The sequence below is a fragment of the Miscanthus floridulus genome, chromosome 15 (genome assembly GCF_019320115.1).
Source record: "Miscanthus floridulus cultivar M001 chromosome 15, ASM1932011v1, whole genome shotgun sequence".
Taxonomy (NCBI): Eukaryota; Viridiplantae; Streptophyta; class Magnoliopsida; order Poales; family Poaceae; genus Miscanthus; species Miscanthus floridulus.
In genome coordinates, this window is record NC_089594.1 from 9716634 (window position 1) to 9732416 (window position 15783).

The 15783-nt window shown below is 47.1% G+C and overlaps 1 protein-coding gene across 1 annotated transcript; it reads left to right on the forward strand.

The window, feature by feature from the left end:
• Window positions 1-12098: 12098 nt before the first annotated feature.
• On the forward strand, window positions 12099-14002 carry LOC136508839 (thaumatin-like protein 1b). The gene is made up of 3 exons (XM_066503622.1): window positions 12099-12186; window positions 12327-13059; window positions 13698-14002. Exons 1-3 carry the CDS (start codon window positions 12108-12110, stop codon window positions 13882-13884), a joined length of 999 nt encoding a protein of 332 aa, XP_066359719.1. The 5' UTR covers window positions 12099-12107; the 3' UTR covers window positions 13885-14002.
• The last annotated feature ends 1781 nt before the right edge of the window (window positions 14003-15783 follow it).

Genomic DNA, 15783 nt, shown 5'->3' on the forward strand with positions numbered 1-15783 from the left:
AATTTTTGCTCAATCGAAGATTGGCTTGCTTGAGAAGCACACTCATTAGCACAAGAAATATTCAATTGAGATTGTGTACAAGTGAGTGTGTGACTAGGAGGTTGAGATGATTTTACTGTTGTAATCACAACCTCATGAGCCACCTCAAGCATGATGCTTGATTCTACTAATTCTTCATGAGAGCACTTGAGATGAACATAGTTTGCTTGTAGCACATTATATTTGCTTGAGAGTTCATCTAATTTTACCTTGAGCTCAAAGTTTTCCTTCTCTAGTTGTGAAACACTAGAAGAGGAGTTAGTAACTAAAGCATGCTCAATTGATAATTTTTCATACCTCTCATTTATGGCCTTTAGCTCTTGCAATTTGGAGATGAGAAATTTTTCTTGATTTTGAAGTGATTGCTCTTGTTTCTCATTCTCTTCCTCTAGCTCATCATTCTTCTCAACTAGCTTCATGAGAATGAGCTTGTCTTTGTTGCTTAGATGATCAAGAGTGTAGCTATCTTCAATTTCAATATCACTCTCTTCTTGATCATCTACTCGTGCTTTCTCCTTGGCTTGATCTTTCTTGCTAGCCTTCTTCTTGCTTTTCCTGGCCATGAGACATAAGTGATGAGTATCATGAGATACTGAGGTTGACTCATCACTTGGCCGCCACCGGGCTTGAGCCTCATCATCATAGACTGCCTGCTGTCCGGCTGCCTCAGCCATACCGAACGCGTCTGGTAGGGATACCGGACACGTCCGGCATGCGCTTGCAGACAGCGTAGTCACCTCGGCTTGCACCTCTTGCTCCGGCTCGACGCTCTTGAGATCTTGTGAGGCTTCTTCGCTGCATGAAGACATAATGGACATATTTTCCATTGACTCGACCTCAAGTGCATCATCGCATTTGGATTTTCCATATAACTCAATGAGTTTGGTCCAAATGAGATGAGCACTCTCCGGAGGTGGTTGTCCATTGAATATTGCCTCATCTTGAACCTCTGCACTCAATGTACTCAAAATGATATTAATAGCTTGAGCATTTAGTTGCACGCATATCTCTTCCTCTTTTGATAAATTCTTATAGTTGCTCCAATCAACTATAGGAAGAGGTATGCTTGCAAACACAATATGCTCAACAAGAGGACTAATATCTCTAAAAGCATTGAGTACATGAATTGACCAAGGTAGAAAGTTTGAACCATCATTTTGGAGAAGCATCGGCTCCAACTCGATAGGCGTCGACATCCTTTTCTCATGGCGGTGAAGCTTTAGGTGAGAACCTTGCTCTGATACCAATTGAAAGGATCTAGGATGTCACCTAGAGGGGGGTGAATAGGAGTTTCTGAAAAATCAACACCTTTAAAAGCGGAAACGATTAGTAATAGGAGTTTCCAAAATGGAAACTCTAAATCAAAGTAATGCAACCCCTCACAAGTTAGCCACAAAGTATATAAAAGATACTAGATAAACCTAGGGAGCCAAACAACAGCAACCAAAGAGTTGAATCAAAATGCACTAGTCAGTTAATGTCGGAAGTCCCGACAGTTTGGGTCAGAACTTCCGACGTGTCAGAAGTCTCGACGTTTGGGTCAAAACTTCCGACGTGTCAGAAGTTCCAACAGTTTGGGTCAGAACTTCCAACGCAAACTGTCAGCACTTCCGACCCCTACGGGAAATGAACTACAAGTGCTAAAATGAACTTTGTGATGCCGATAACTTACAAACCCACTTCCTAGTGGTAAGGTAAGGTGTTGGGTCACTCTCTTGACGTTGATAAGCCACCACTCCGTAGATTGAGTCCCAAACCCTAAGAAATAGCTAGAGAGAGGGAGACAACCAAATACAAGTAATTTCGAGCAAATCACAACAACAACAAGCACGCGGGAGACAAGAATTTATCCCGAGGTTCGGCAGCCCCACAAAGGAGCTCCTACGTCCTCGTTGTTGAGGTGACCACTTAAGTCAGAGTCTCTTCCACCTCCTTGCCTCACTCAAGGATACCACAAAGGTCACTTGAGTTTCTTCACTAGAAAACAAGGGTAATACAAACTTCCCAAGGCTCTTCCATAAGATGGAAGCTCTTGGGCGACGCCTCGCCGGCTAGGGGAAAATCCCCAAGAGTAACAAATGCAAATCAAACCGGCTTGACGAAGAAATCAAGTGCTCAAGCTTGCTCAAAGTGTTTTTCTCACTCAATCCACTCTCCAATCACTCAAACCCTTTAGGAATTGAAGTTGGAGGCAAAGGAGAGAAGAGTGGCGAGCCTAGAATGCTTGGGGGCTGTTTGGGCCGAGTGTTTGTTGCAATGAAATGAGTGGGCAACGGTTAGAATGGAGGAGACGGGTATATATACTCCAAGGCAAAATCTAACCGTTCAGATCTACGTCGGGAGTTCCGACGCAGATGTCGAGACTTCCGACGTATGAAGAAAACACTGTTCATGTGAGGTCAAAGTCCACTCGAGACAGCCAACGTCGGAACTTCCGACGAACGTCGGGACTTCCGACGTGCACAGTCAGCAGGTCAGTAGAACCATCGATGCTGGGACTCCCGGCTTGGGTCGGGACTTCCGACTGTTGGGAGTTCCGACTCACGTCGGGACTTCCGACGTCCACAGTCATCGCACAGGCAGTGACTGGGAGTCAGCACTTCCGGCAAGAGTCATGACTTCCGACTGTCGGGAGTTCCGGCTTACGTCGGGACTTTCGACACCGACAGTCACAGAAAATTATTCTTTGTGCTCGTGAAGTGCTAGAGTGTCTCTCTTTTGATTTAATTATTATGCTTGAGCACTCTATCTTCCTCAGACCACCTAAACTTGCATCCCTCTTAATAGTACGGCATACCTATTAACTCAAGATCAAAAGAAAAACGAAATTAAACCTTTTGAGTTGATCTTCTTTAAATTGATGCCGTGTCTTTCAATCTTCATCAAGTGAGGGTGCCAACATGTCAATATTGATCTTGTCACTTGAGCATAGCCATCTTGAGCACGTGACTTGATTCCATTCATCAAATATGAATAACTCCAAATGCATCAAGTCACTTCCATCAAACACTCCAATAGTAATTTGATCCTCCACAAAAACGTGGCCATCATAGCTTGATTAGTACCTCAACTAAATGCAAGTACTTCCTTCTTCACCCTAGCTAGGTTCTTCGGCCGCCAAGCCGTCGCTTGCCCTTCACCCTTGCTTAGTACCTCGAAGCCTTTCCTTGCTATCTTCACCATCTCAAGCCATCAGGTCACATCTTGTGTTGAATCATCCATTTATGTATTGTCATCTTTTTCATTTTAATTTAGCAAGCTTCAAATATGAGACCATTCCATATGCAATCCCTCATGTCTCATTAATTAACTCTTATCGTGCTTGCTTTCACATAGATCATTGAAATCCCACAATAAATAAGCCTTTGCATGAATTCCATTTGCATTGTTGTCTTGTGCTTGAACTAGATTATTTATACAACAATACATCATTTTGGCTTTATACAATTTCATCAAGTATCTGTGAGAAAATCAATTTCCTGTCTAACACTTAGCAAGCATGTTAGTTCTTTAATCACGTTGTCATTCAATCATCCAAAACCCACTAAAGGGCTAGATGCACTTTCATTAGGAGACATAGGAGGGACAACCGTCATAGCAGACTCAGGAGGGCTAGTAGGCCAAGGAGGCCGAGGGGACCGAGCAGGCACCCTAGCCACAGCTACGCCGCTCTAGTCGTACCCGTGTTCTAGTCTCACCGAGGCCACCAACACAGCAGAGGGGATCACGTCCACTGCCTAGACCACAGGATCCACCTCCAGTGACCCACCTTGACTTGAGGGCCGCCATGGCCAAGCAGGTTCAGCAACTTCACTTCATGGAGTTTGATGTGTGGTTTCCACCCAGGAGGGATGAGAGAGCAGCAGAGGGTTTCTACACGCCACTGTAGGAGGATTTCTATAATGCCTATCTGAACAGTGGAGCAGTCTTCAGATCTTAGAGGGTCTGCAGCATAGAGGCTATAGTCACAGTAGCTGGAGAGCACATTCGCCCCTACCTTGCATATCTGCTAGGGCTGACAGATCTGATTGGCCAGATAGGATTGTATGTACCATCTTGGGTTCGGCAGTTCTATGCTTCGCTCGACATTGACCCGCATCATAACTTTATACACTTTGCATTCAGAGGCAGAGACTACAGGATGATGAGTTAGAGGGCTAGGGAGATACTGAGGTTACAGGAGCAACCTGTCAGGTTACATGAGGTATGTTATGGACAGCAAGAGCCTCCTAGGTGCCCTCATGGTGGTATGGTGCCCCCTACAGATCTTGTGCGCCATTGCTTCAAGGAGCCCTTTGGTGAGGGGTCGAGGAGGAACCCCAGTGACCTTACTCCTACAGCTAGAGTGCTAGAGGCTATCATAAGGAGGACACTACTTCCCAGGATGGGATACAGAGAGGGTTTGACTCATCTCCAGCTTTGGCTCCTCAACGCCCTGATGTAGCAGACAGTGTTTGATATTTGGGACCTCCTTCTATCAGAGATGGAGGATACTATAGCTGAGGGCTTCAAGGGTCGTAGGTAGCTTCCATATGCACATTGGATCACATTCCTTATTCTCAAGGCTATGCAAGTTAGGACACCAGAGATGGTTGCAGAGTATAGAGGTGCCACCACAGAGTTTCCAGCTTATAACATGGCACAGAGGATCAGGCATAGCACACCACAGGCACCCACTTAGCCTTGCCGTCGTCTAGATGTACCAGAGTCCGCAGCTCAGTAGGACAAGATTATCAGAGGCATGGTAGCTACTGAGGAGGAGGAGCTTGAGGCTCAGGAGGAGAGGAGCGAGTCTAGTGATAGTTCAGATGACGACTACCTGCCTATTCCTTAGATGCCTCCACGCAGACATGATGCAGAGGCCGGTAGTTCCAGCTTCGCTCCACCTGCACCGCAGATGGACCCCGCTTTGATTGCTATTCTTGAGCGGATGTAGCAGGATCAAGCTAGACAGGCTCAGGAGACCGCCACCAACTTTGCACAGTTTTAGGCTCGTCAGGACAAGTTCCAGCGACAGCAGTAGGTCCTCCAGCAGCAGCAGCAGCAGCAGATGCATTAGCAGCAGTTACTCATGCAGCAGCAACTTTTGGGATTCATGCAGCATGTAGTGACAGCCATTGGGGCCCCACAGCCATAGCTTTTGCCCTAGATTGGTCAGCCTACTAACACTATGACAACTCCAGCAGTACAGCCCAGTGGGCTTCAGAGTCAGGGACAACCTCTAGCTCCGTTTGCTTCTCCCATAGTACAAGTGTCCCAGTGGTTATCCTCGCTAGTGGTAGCCCCGCAGTTCACACCACTTCAGATGGGCTTCACACCAGATCAGTCACCTTCGCTATTTGAGCCTGACACGTCAGTCTCTAGGAGTCTTGGAGCATCCTTCAGCGAGTTTACAGGGATGCCTACACCGCCACATATGTATGCCCTAGGTCCCTCTACAGCAGCTCCCATCACCGTGACTACTCAGAGGCTCCCTTTTTCTATCGCATCTTTAGATCCTACGACAGACATACCAGCAGCATCACAGGTAGCACCTGCCCCAGCTCAGACCCAGACCTCTTCAGCAATTCTTCCAGCCACAGAGGATCAGTCAGTACAGAGCTCAGGGTCAGATGATGATGGTGCCTAGTTCCAGCTTGCCCCTCATACCTCAGCGCCCGGCTCGTCCGCTGCAGCCCCACCGACCGACCCTTAGGTTTTGGTGTTTGATGCCAAAGGAGGAGAGGGTTCGAGTATGTAGACTCAGGGGGAGTGATTTTTAGGGGGAGCCTAGTTAGCTATTAGTCTATTATATACATTTGGTTCGTGTGTTTACTTTCATACACTATTATATCTATGTGATAGTGATATCTACGTGATTATGATATATGACATGTGTGCTCTCTACTTTGAATTCCTTTATATGTCATATCACTTGTGTAATGCTCATTTGCTTTTGCTTCCGCGCTTTACTCCGATGCAAATGAGATTCACCACTTGTACTCATGCTTATTTCATATCTTTTGAGTACATCGTGTTGGCTTGGGTCATATAAGCTTGCCTAACTATTTTGTTCTTATTGACAAAAGCTTATATGAACCAAGCATGTCAAAAACCTCACTCTTTCACATACTCGAGGTGGTATTGTCATCAATCACCAAAAAGGGGGAGATTGAAAGCATCTAGGCCCCTAGTTGGGTTTTGGTGATTAATGACAATACAAGATTACTATGACTAACATATGTTTTGTAGAGGCAATTAAGTTAGGTCATGGTAATAGAGATCAATTGGGCAATCAAGGTGGTCATGCCCCTACAATGGAAATTGTTTTGGTTTTCAAAGGATGGACGACACGGTTAAGGATGACTAGTTCTAAGTGTCGATTGGAGTTGGAGAGACACTTAGAGTAGTTTAGGACTTTGTTTTTCCTTTGGCCGTACTATTAAGGGGGGTATGGATGGGTAGCTTGACCTAGATGAGTCTAGTGAGTTAGGTGTGGTGCACACTTGTCAAAACTAGCACTAGGTAGCTCCACAACAGCCCTATGATCCTATGGAGCAAACTTCATTCACATATGTTCGAGAGTTAGAAGTGAATGGAGGGTCAAATGCTGACCGGACGCTGGCTGCAGGGTCCGATCAGTTCATTTGACCAAGGAGATTGTGTTCGGTGCGACCGGACGCTGAGTGGTCGAGTGACCGGACGCTGAGGGCCAGTGTCCGGTCGACTCCAGTAAGGTTCCAGAGAAGGAATTCTGCGACTAGACGTGACCGGTCAGTACTGACCGGACCCTGGGGGTTCATCGTCCGGTCGAGTACAGTAAGGTTCTAGTGAGGGTTAAATGCGACCGGACGTGTCCGGTCAGTGATGATCGGACCATGCCAGTGACCGGTCAACACTTAAACACTGGTGTGTGGGTTGAACTGACCGGAGCGTCTGGTCAACATGACCGGAGCGTCCGGTCACCCCGCAGAGGCACATAACGGTTCGTTTTTCAGGCTGCCTTATAAATAGAAGCTCCACTCGTGTGTGGAGTCACTTTTGCTCATTCCAACAGCTGAGAAACACGTTTGTGAGTGCCAAGAAGAGCAAGATCCTAGTGAGGTGATTGAGATTTGAGAATCCAAGAGAGTAGCCTCATTAGTGAATCAAGAGTAGCAAAGTGTGCATCCACCGTTCTCATTAGGCTTCGCGTGGTCAAGTGAGAGTTCGTGCTTGTTATTCTTGGTGATCGCCATCACCTAAAAGGCTTGGTGGTGATTGGAAACTTGGTGATCACCCGGCGGAGCTTATGGGTGACCCAACTCAAGTTGTAAGCGGTTGTGGGTGATTCACCGCGACGGAGTGTCGAAGAATCAACCCGTAGAGAGCACTTGATCCTTGCGCGGATCAAGGGGGAGCTACACCCTTGCGCGGGTGCTCCAACGAGGACTAGTGGGGAGTGGCGACACTCCGATACCTCGGCAAAACATCGTCGCGTTCCTCTCTCTCTCTATTTACTTTGAGCATTTACTTTGAGCAATTCAATACTTGTTGTTACATTCATAGAATTACCATGCTAGAGTAAGTTTGGAATATAGGTCGTAAGTCCTTTGTACGTTAGATTAATAGAAACACTTTTCTAGGCACAAGGGGTTAATTGGGCTAACCGTAGGATTTAATTATTGCAAGAAAATTTAGAATTAGCTCAATTCACCCTCCTGTTGGGCATCTTGATCCTTTCAGGCACATCCCACTGGTAATGACCTAATATCAGAGCGGTGAGGTACCTTGGGTCCATATCACCGACAGTAGTCCCAGAAAAACTTGATGACAAGACATTCAAATGGCTCAGCCCTTTCGAGTGTCCGAATTTTTTACTATTTGGCCCTTTTTTTGAAAGTTTCTCTCAAATAGACCCCTGGCGGAAACAAGAAGTGTAGGCTGGGTTAAATGCAGGTGGCTCGGCGCCATTCAGACTGGCGCCGAGCTCGGCGCCAGTCACTCTGGCGTCGAGGCCCTGGCAGGCCATTTTCCCGTGCCCAGGATCTCGGCGCCAGTGACCGTGGCGCCGAGCTCGGCGCCAGTCACTCTGGCGCCGAGCCAAGGGTCCATTTCTGAAATTGTTTCCGCCAAGGGTCTATTTAAGAGAAACTTTCGAAAAAAGGGCCCAATAGTAAAAAGTTCGGTTCGAGTGTCGGGTGTCGATGCCTTGGGGCGCCAGTGTCGAAGTCTTTGGGTGCCCATATCAAGGATCCATATCTCGAAGTTCACGAAATCCCGATGCCTCTGAGGGCTCGGTTTTCTAAGTGATTGCGCACGATCGCCGGCTTCGGTCCTTCGGGTAAAGTGTGTCATTAAGTCCTGCTATAGATAAGAATGAATGAGCAGGAAATCAGATATGCCTCGTCTTCTTCACCCTCCTGTTATGTGCGTGACTTGCTTGAGCCACGGATCTTGACCATTTCCCCTTCCTTATATTGGCAAGGATGGGCTATAAAACCTGGTGTGCTTAGTATTGGCCCTGTGTTGGATCCATGGGTTAGAGCTAGTTTGGGCTAGTTGGAGCTCAACTAGCCCTAAAGTAGCCAAACAGGAGGGCTAGAGTGGGTTATTTGCAACTAGCCCACTCTAAAAAACTATCCCCCCAAAGAGGTGATTATTTGGGCTAGTTGGGGCTATTTGAGGTGGGGTCCACTGTTTTCTCTCTACTTCCACCCGCACCAATGATTTGGAAAGCACATTTATTATCATTTTAACTCTTGTATCCAAACATCTCTTAGGCTAGCGTTAGTTCAGGGCTAGTCCTGAGCTAGAAACTAACTCTAACCTCTAGCTATGCTAGAGTATCCAAACAGGGCCATTGTTGATTGACACCACACTTATTTCTTCCTTTTTAAGACCTCAGACCTAGGAGCTTCCCTTGCCATAGTCATGGCGTTCTTCATCCTCCAACACCCCGGCGACGACAACAGCGTTGGGAGAAGGCCTTCAAGATTAGTTTCCTACAGCATCTAGGCACAATAGTAGTTGTCCGTCCTTGGTTCTAGTGGAAGTTTTGCGATCAAGGGAGGATATGGTTTTGGGAAAGCTAGGGGTGCTGATTACACTTTGGTAATAGAAGCATCTGTGGTTTTGTCACCGCAGGCTTTATCGGAGCCACTGGGGTGCCGTTGGTTATATTACCATCAAAGCGTCTTCGATGGCCCCTGATGGGCAGGGATGTCAGAATAGTGATGGCAATGGTCTTGTCTTCACTTCGGATTGTGCCCTGCGTAGCCTTCCGGCACCGGCTCACCAGGGCCGGTGTCCTGCGTTCTTTCCACCTCTGGGGTAGCGAGGGCGGAGCATCTGGCTTATGCTTCGCCTGCAGATCTCTCGACTCTGAGAGATGCAAGTGGAAGTTTTGTGAGTGGTGCCCTGTCCTTGCTCTCCTGGTCCGCGGCCAAGCCCTCACTGAGGTGCTGGTGGAGTATTTGCTTGTATATGCAAACTCTCCCCCGTTTCTCTTGCATAAGCACATTTGGCTTCTTTGCAGTGCTAGCTCGCAGTCGAGCTCGGGGTGCGTCCTGGCTTGACAGGTCTTTATTGTTGTACACCTATGGAATGTAACAGAAATTACCTCATGTGAAAGTGTACTCGACTTATTTTAAATCTTTCCTCTCTACTTAGTCGAGCATTTATGCATTTTTTCGAGTACCTTAACCCGGTGGGTCTATTCGATGTGTAGACTTAATACAACTCGACTGCCTTGCGCCCAATAAACTTCGAGCGGTATTTTCGACTGCTCACACTCCAACTGAAGAGTTGGACCATCGGGTCCTGTTATTTGAGTGGTTCCAGTATGGATCCCTGGATGGCTAACACATTTGCACCTGGGCAGTGGCGAGTACCATCCTTCGAGCTTGCAGATCCGGCGTTTGCAAGTGAGGGCTGACTTTGTCTCCTTCCTTCCCTAGATCGACATGGCATGTCGACTCCACTTTTTGCCCTCATATTGTAGGCCTGATCCACAGTGGTGATGCATGAAGGCCGATGGACCAGGATGCTAAGGATATCATGGAGGTGCATATTTTACGGTAACAAGGACGAGGGCGGCGTAGAGGCAGACAGACGAGGACATCACAGATCAAAAGCTCTGTTCCTATTTTTCATGGACGTGGTAGTAGTTCTCTGTTCCTATTTCTCATGGACGTTTGATAGTTCTCTTCTCCCATCACAACACTAGAATATATTTACTAGTATATATACATATTTTACGGTAATGCTTTGAATAGAGTGTCTGTCCGCCAGGACGCTCCGTTGCTGGGCCACGACGCCAGCCCAACAACCCACACTCTTTTGTTTCTCAAAAAAAAAAACTGCTCATCCACTTATTCCTACCCACTCGTTCCTCTTCCTATTGCTCTTATCCGCTCGCCTGCCGCCGCCGAGCGCACGGCTGGCCCTCCGAGGCGTAGCGTGCAACCGCCTCCGAGACGCACCGCTCGGCCGTTGGCCTTGCTAGGCACGGAGTCCAGCTGCCTTCGAGTTGCGGCACTCGGCTACCGTCCCTGCTAGGCATGGCGTGCTACTGCCCTCTCCAAATCGCATGGTCGCGGCCTCCCCGCCGCTCATGTGGCCGATGCCTCTCTTCGGCGACGTGCAGTCACTGCTGCCGGCCCACCACGTACAAGCGTCGCCCGCCCACTGCCTCCGGTGAACACCACACACCGACGAGCCTCCATTCCACCGAGCAGCAAGGAGATGTTGCGTTGAAAGTGCATGTTGCAAGAGTATGTTTCAATTGTTTCAAACGTTTTTAGAGGTATGTTCCAAATATTTCATATGGATGTTGCAAAAATTGATCGTGATGTTGCACATGTTGCAATGGTTGTACACGTATGTTGCAAGCGTCCGTTCCAAATGTTGCAAGTGTGCTTATTTGGATGTTGCACATGTTTCACATATATGTTACAAGCGTATATGTTCGAAATGTTTCATCTGTTTCAGTCTTATGTTGCAATAAGTGTTTTCATGTTGTAAGTTGCAAGTGTTTTATCTGGATGTTACATATGTTTCACACACATGTTATAAATGTATGTCAAATATTTCAACGGCTTCAGACTTATGTTGCATTCAAGTGTTTTATGTTGCAAGTGTTTTTGTGTTTAAGAGGTATATTCAGAGAGTCATGGGGCACGACCCAGGCGGCAGGGGAAGGGGTGCGGCGAGCTAAGGGCCGGCGGATTGGGCGTTCTCATCCTCATCCCAGCTCCCGGATCCTACCCGCGCGGAGAGAAGGGGGTTCAGGGTGAAGGAGCGGCGGGCGTGGGGCGAGGCGGGGGTACGCGTGCGTGGCGGGACGAGGCAGACGGGGAAGGATTACAGCGATACGGTGGGAGTGTGGCGCGTTTCTGCTGGGCCATTCGGTACCGTCCGATGAAATCCTATCCCATCGAACTTCCCGGCGCCAGCAAATCCCTATATTTTATCAAACGTGAAGTGAACATATTTACTAGTATATAGAGGGATCAAGATGTGTACGTATGGATCACATACCAAACCGCGCCCAAACATATAATTGTGACATCTATGTCTGAACTCCCCTGGTCAGATCGATCATAGATAAACAATAATGTTTCCTACCTTACTTGAACGTCAGGGCTCCTGATCTTTTCTTAAAAAAAAACGAACAGAAAACACAGCAACAATACTTCTTTCCTTAATTAAATGACAGAGAGCTCTTGTGTCCTTCCTTAAAAAAACCGAACAGAAGAATAACAAAATGTTTCCTACCATAATTGAACCACACAGCTGACAGGTCCTACCCTTTTCTTTAAAGAAACGAACAGAAGAGTAGAATACACACACGTACCTACAGGTACGTATTTGGAAACATGGATCGAAACAAAAAAATATATATAGAAAGAAACAATAAAGAACCATATCTTGAACCACACAGTAACCTCGGAAAATTTGGCGCGCGCGCGCGTATAAATATAGAGCTCGTCGTGGCGCTGCATGCCGTCGTGGTCGAATAACCATTGCCAAACCCCTCACGATTCTCCCCGCCGGTCTCGGCAGCACCGCGGTCGCCAACGTACGGCTCTCGTCGCCCGACGACCATAATGGCGGCGGCGGCGGCGGCGGCGACGGCTTGCCGATCTCTTCATCTGTTCTTGGTCGTCCTCGCCGTGTCGGTTAGTGGTAAGCAGCTGTTTGTTCTTATAAATCATGCGTGCATGTCCTGATCGATCGGTCGATCGAATTTGTTGCCATGCACTGTGCCGGTCGTGTTTGGTTTGACTTTGATCTGCAACTGCTAATAAAATTACTCTCCTAATCAGGTGTTTTGTCGAAGTCGTTCACCATCACCAACAACTGCGGGTACACGGTATGGCCAGGGATCCTCTCCGGCGAGCGCTCGCCGTCGCTGGAAACCACGGGCTTCGAGCTCCCGCCGGGCGCGTCGCAAACCCTGCAGGCGCCGGCGGGATGGTCGGGCCGCCTCTGGGGCCGCACCCTCTGCACCACCGACGGCACCGCCAACAAGTTCGCGTGCGCCACGGGCGACTGCGGCTCGAGCGCCGTGTCCTGCGGCGGCGGCAACGCCGCGCCGCCGGCGACGCTGGCGGAGTTCACGCTGGACGGCAGCGGCGGCGGCATGGACTTCTACGACGTGAGCCTGGTGGACGGGTCCAACCTCCCACTGCTGGTGGCGCCGTCCGGCGCGTCCCCTGGCGCCGGCAACTGCGCGCCCACGGGGTGCCCGGTCGACCTCAACGCCGCGTGCCCCGCCGACCTACGGGTCGTCGTCACATCGTCGTCCGCCGCCGCTGATGTCAACGCTGATGATGTTGTGGCGTGCAAGAGCGCGTGCCTCGCGTTCGGGTCGCCGCGGTACTGCTGCAGCGGCGAGTACGCGAGCCCTGACACGTGCGGGCCGTCGGCGTACTCGGAGTTCTTCAAGAACGCGTGCCCAAGGGCGTATAGCTACGCGTTCGACGACGCTACCTCCACCTTCACCTGCGCCGGCGGCGACACCGCGTACACCGTCACCTTCTGCCCCGGCACCAACAGGTACGACATCGCGTGCTGTACATCGTTGGTCTCGTCACACCAGCCCAGTGTTGCTTGCGTTGTCAAATTAAACCACAAGAAAGCTACTGATCCACTGAATATAGCAAGAAGACGAGAGCTGATGAGGGAAAGAACCTTTTGGATTTTGGTCTCTACTGCATCTACCAATCCGAGGCATAGGCCATTATTTGATTCATATAGGTCACTGTCTGTTTTTTAAACCAAGTTTATCTACATCTGCAGAAATTAAATATCAACATTTACAACATCAAAATCAAATTGGTTTCACTTAATCTGCCATGCAACAATACGTTTCGAGAGTGCAAATTATTTAATTTCTTGGATATCCATAAACTTGGTCAAACGTTTTGAGAGACGATGAAGGAAGAGACCACCTGGTTGGCGACGCACTCCTCTGTCCTTTCATGTCTGCATCATTCATCAAACGCGTGACGTGACGTGACGTGACGTGACGTGACGTTGTTCCAGTTTTATTTCCTCCCCCTGTGCCAGATCAAAGTGCATGCATCCATGCATATTTTTGTAATCGCAAGTTTTTAATTTAATTATTTAATGAAGCTGATAGTTTTAAAATTTGTTCATATGGTTTTCTGATGATTTGTGACGACTGCATGCAGCGTGAAGTCCTCCAGCCCGAACTCAGGCGCACCTGGAGACCTGCCGCTTATCAATGGCACCATGGCATACGCCAGCGGTGACCAGCAGGTTGGCGCCGCCGCTGCTACACCGTCGACGTCGCGCTCCGTCGTCGTGCTTCTCGGTGCCGCCGTCTTGGTCATGCTGGCAGGAGGAGCCTTGTCCTGAACTCTGGGTGCCAAGGAGTCGAGGACTTACATACAGAAACAAGTATATGCAGGGACCTGACGAACGCACATCGACATTCAGAGATTGGCACGGGAGATGCAATTTAGGTAGTAGTCGGCTGCTTAGAGGGAAACTTCAGCTAGATATATAGCTACAAAAATCCTTCATACAATTGGTTTAGGTATCTTAGCTTCATTTATGCAGAATTTTCCAAGGCAAATTTGTCCTTTTTGTAGGCCTCAGAAATTAGCTTTATTTATCTGAGTAGGGGGGTGAAGGTTTGGATATGAAAGATTTTTTTACAATATGATATCTTCGATACAAAGCGTAGGGGACAAAATATTTGGTGATCTATGGGACATGACAAACGAACTTGCATGGGTCTTTGCTCCTCTTTTAATCTGTTGGATTTTATCTGGACTTGGTCTATTTTAAATTTTATTAAAATCAAAATAAATCAGGACACATACTCAGTTTTAATTACGTGTACGAAATTGATGAAAATTTGACTGCAACAAAAATGGTAAATATCCTATATATCTGTTGTGAACTTGATAAAGATGGAAAATATGGAAGCCGACCTAAACCAATCGTGCATGAGTAAATTAATTTGAGTTCACTGAGAATTGTTTCAGAAAATATATCATTGGCCGTTTTATTAGTTAAGCCTCACAAAAGCTTATGAGTAAAGTAGAACTCAACAATTTTAAATATTTAACAAAAAAATAGAACATTTCCAAAAACAAAATCTAATGATATCACTTCATCCTTTATTAGCCTATATATACCCTTGTGTAACGGTCCGTGCTTTTCTATATACTGGCAAAGAAAAATTGCATGCCATTTTAACAAAAGTTTATAGAACTTCTCTTCGATGTTTCCAAGGCATTATCTAAGAGCAACTTATGAGGGCTCTCTATATATCACAAAATTAAAAAAAAAACAAATAAAAACATGCTTCAATAGACTCTCTAGACTACTGTCTACTTTTTCGCTCTCCAAAACCACCATTCTCGCTCTCGACTTCTATCGGAGTATATATATACAGAGGATAAAGTTGAGAAGTGAATTGAAGACGAGAGATATACTCATATACAAAGAGAATATTTATTAAATGGCTCTCCAAGCAAAGATATAAAAGATAAGAGCATTTCCAAGAGCTTTTCTAAATCTCACTCTCTAAATCACCATTTGGAGAGTCATTTTCATAAAAATCGTTTTCTATATTTTTTTCACTCTCCAACAGTTTTTCTATATCTCATGCGCACTCTAGAGAGCCATTCTCGTCTTCTATTTTTGGCTAGCGAAAAAACTGGAATAGAAGATGGCTATATTTGGATGACCATTTAGATAAGCTGTTGGAGGATAGTTTTTCTCCAAAATCTCTATTCCTAATATTTAGAAAGGATACGGAGAGTCTCTTGGAGATGCTCTAACAGAGACTCTTGAAGTTGCTCTAGATAGTGTATTGAAGAGTGCCCTCCATGTCAGACACAACAGGCAATGGCTTACGCCTTGTTTAGTTGGACCCCAAAGTCCAAAAAGTTGCTACAGTACCTGTCACATCGAATGTTTGCGGTCCGTGCATGGAGCATTAAATGTTGACGAAAAGAAAAACTAATTGCACAGTTTGGTGGGAAATTGCGAGACGAACGTTTTAAGCCTAATTAGTCAATGTTTGGACACTATTTGCCAAATAAAAACGAAGGTGCTACAGTAGCCCCAAATTCCAAATTTCGCGAACTAAACGAGGGCTTATTAGAAGCTCAAGGAACGCAATGCACCAGAAAAAAGTGGCTCACAACATATGATCCATTCCTGTCGAATCCAAATGTGTAGAAGCTTCGATTCGTACATATTTATCAAAACCCACTCGCCCAGTTGCTTCGGAAGCTTTTC